Source organism: Fonticula alba (assembly GCF_000388065.1).
Source record: "Fonticula alba strain ATCC 38817 unplaced genomic scaffold supercont2.4, whole genome shotgun sequence".
Taxonomy (NCBI): domain Eukaryota; order Rotosphaerida; family Fonticulaceae; genus Fonticula; species Fonticula alba.
The window spans coordinates 1,359,141-1,361,971 of NW_009242974.1; the positions used below are offsets into that span (position 1 = coordinate 1,359,141).

A 2,831-nucleotide genomic window follows, 5' to 3' on the forward strand; every position below is an offset into this window, starting at 1 on the left:
GGAGGGCAGAGGGAGGGGGGAGGGGGGGGGGAGGGGAAAGGGCTCGGGAGAGAGGAAGGGGGACGGGGGGAGGGCAGATGGCACGGTCTGTGGCGGCGCGTCCTGGACGGGTCGGCCGCTTCTCAAGCGGGGGCGTGCGCGTGTACCGCGCGACGGTCGGGCCAGGTGCCGACGGATGTACACGCATGGCCGGAGCTAATCACGCGCCGTCATGCGCTGTACCGCGGCCCGGCCCGGCCCAGCCGCCCGGCCCCCCTGCACTCACCCCCTCTGTCTCTCTTGTCGATCGATCGGCTTTTGGCGCTCCACCCTGGCACGCCCAAGGGACCACATCTGGGCGGCCAGCCCCTCCCCCCCCCCTCCCCCATCCGTCAAGCTTGCTTTCCGCCTCCTGCTGGTCCCCCTTTCCCCACGAGCCTTCGTGTTCCATGTCCACCGAGCCCCCCGGCCCCGGGGAGACTGGCGCTCCCCCCCCCGCCGGTCTGCCGTCCGCGGCACCGTCAAACCCTTCTGCGCCGCCGGCCTCCCCGGCGCCGCCGATCTCCCCGATGTCCCTGGTGTCATCACTGACCTCAGCAGCCCTGGCGAACCAAGCACGCATGTCCTCTCTGGCCTCCCAGGCCCCGGGAGTGTCCGCGGCCCACCCGATGGCGCCGATGCCCGCGATGGGCCCTGCCCCCACGGCGGTCCCGCTAGTCTCAGTGCCATACATGTCCTCGTTGCCGTTGCCACAGCCCCACTTCATGACCACGACTGTTCCTTCCTTTCCGGCCTACCCCTTCGCGGCATTCCCCTTTCCTCCCTACTCCTTCGCTTCCCCCTACTTCTCGTTGCCCATGTCCCTTCCATCGTCGGAGCATGGTGCAGGCCCCTCGCCAGTCTCAATCCCGGTCTTCCCGCCGGTCTCAATCCCGGTCTTCCCTCCGGTCTCAATCCCGGTGTCCCCCCCGGTTTCCGAGCAGCTTCCAGTTCCGGCCCCCGCTCCGGTTGCCGAGCAGGTCCCGCTTCCGGTCTCCTCTCCGGGCTCCGAACTGGTTCCGATCCCGGTCTCGGCCTCGGCCTCGGCCTCGGCCCCAGCATCCACGTCAGACGAGCAGGCGGCGGCGTTTCCCCCTCTGCCCGGGGATTCGCGTCGAAGCCGGCGACACTTTCTGCCCTCGAAGTTCCTCTCGCCCTCCAGCTCCTCGGATGTGGTGACGGCCACGCGCTTTTCGGCCATCTGGCGACACAAACGCGGGCGTCTGGCCATGCGCGACCGCCAGATCGAGGAAAATCAAGCTCTGCAGCCCGGGGCCATGACCGAGTTCCCGTCACGGCGTCTGAACGAATGGAATGGCCGCTTCCCGGAGTCCGGGTCCCTGCTGGCCGACACCCGAGCAGCGTTGTCCTTTTCATTCTCGCTCTGTTCGTTGCAGGACTATGCCCTGGCGGCCGAGCGTGCAGAGGGCGCGGCATCGACTCCAGCGTCCGCGGCCGCCGCTGCGCCCGGTGACCTGGATGCAGATCATGTCTCCCCACCGGCGCTTGCTCAATATTGCCGAGTCTCGCTTTTGCGCGATGCCCGTGTGGCCAAGTACTTTGCGGCTCTGATGTCTGGATGTCCCAGGCGGCGGCGGACTGCGGCCGCTTGCCTTTCAGCCGACGGTATGTGTCCGCTTGGCTCCTATTTCCCCCCCCCCCCCCCTCTCTTGCTCTTTCTCCTCTTCTCCCGTAATGGGCTCTCACTGTTCTTACCCCCAGTCTCCCCGTCCTAACTATTTGCCCCTCCCCCCTCCTACTGATCTCTTCTTGTGTGCGCATGCGCGTGGGCGTGTGCGCATGATGTCCAGACTGGACGCACATTTATCGTTCCCTCCGACAGGTGGCCCGCTCGGTTCTCCCAGGAGCCACCATTGGCCAGGGTCTGTTGCTGGAATTGGCGCAAGAGCACAACCCGACGGTCGCCTGCTACCAGGTGGCCCTTGGCGGCGGGAGCAACACGGCCAGCGCCAACTGGCCGGCCAAGTCTACGGCTGAACAGCCAGCCCCCTTCGGCGTATTCTCGCCTCCAACGGGGCGGTTCTTCGCCGAGTTGAGCCTCAACTACACCACCCTCCGGGCCTTGGACAACCCGGCGGACTTGCCGCAAGTCCCCATAATACTGGTCTCCCCGACGACGGACTCCTCGCGTGGCCTGTCCCGGCAGGTGACTGCCATGTCGGTTCTGTCAGACTCGGCCATCGCTCATGCGGCTTCCTTCCGTGATGCGCTGGCCGCCACTTCGGTCTTTCCGATTCTGAGGGAATTTTCCTTTGAACATTTCCAAACGGTGGCCCGCAACCCCGGCGATGGTGATGGCGATGGTGATGGCGATGGCGATGGCGGCGGCGCTGACACTGGCCATGGCTCCGGGGGGGTTGGATTGCCCGGGCCCGAGGCAGACCAAAGTCCAATGGAGCCCTACGCACCGACTTGGGATGACCGGTACTCGGTGTTCACCCCCTTGCCGACCTATTTGCAAACCGGCATCAACAACATTCAGTACTCCCGGCGCATGGGGTCGGATATGTTGCCCTTCGGTCGGCGTTTGCGGCTGGAGGACGCCCGACAGACGCTCGGCAATAACCGCAATGTCTTCCGGTCGCGACTTCGAACCCCGATCAACCCCCTCGGCGTGTCGGCACGTTTCATCGATCCCACCACTTTCCACCACTTTTACGGCTTGCGGTAGGCCACCCAGAAATGCACATACCCACCCAGATGCATGTGTCCAGGGAGAAGGGGCGAGAGAGAGAAAGAGAAAGCAAGAGAGAGTGAGGGCGGGGGAGAGAGAGAGCGAGAGAGAGAGAGAG

At 65.6% G+C, this 2,831-nt stretch overlaps 1 protein-coding gene across 1 annotated transcript; it reads left to right on the forward strand.

Annotated features, from left to right (window-relative positions):
* Positions 1 to 1,051: 1,051 nt before the first annotated feature.
* On the forward strand, positions 1,052 to 2,740 carry H696_02829 (hypothetical protein). The gene is made up of 2 exons (XM_009496729.1): positions 1,052 to 1,644; positions 1,830 to 2,740. Exons 1-2 carry the CDS (start codon positions 1,248 to 1,250, stop codon positions 2,708 to 2,710), a joined length of 1,278 nt encoding a protein of 425 aa, XP_009495004.1. The 5' UTR covers positions 1,052 to 1,247; the 3' UTR covers positions 2,711 to 2,740.
* Positions 2,741 to 2,831: the final 91 nt, after the last annotated feature.

What these genes read in the sequence shown, in the direction of transcription:
- H696_02829 (XM_009496729.1), top strand. Translation starts at nt 1,248, where the DNA reads ATGCGCGACCGCCAGATCGAGGAAAATCAAGCTCTGCAGCCCGGGGCC. An exon ending in CGCTTGCCTTTCAGCCGACG is followed by an intron (nt 1,645 to 1,829) that starts GTATGTGTCCGC and finishes CATGATGTCCAG; the next exon opens with ACTGGACGCACATTTATCGT.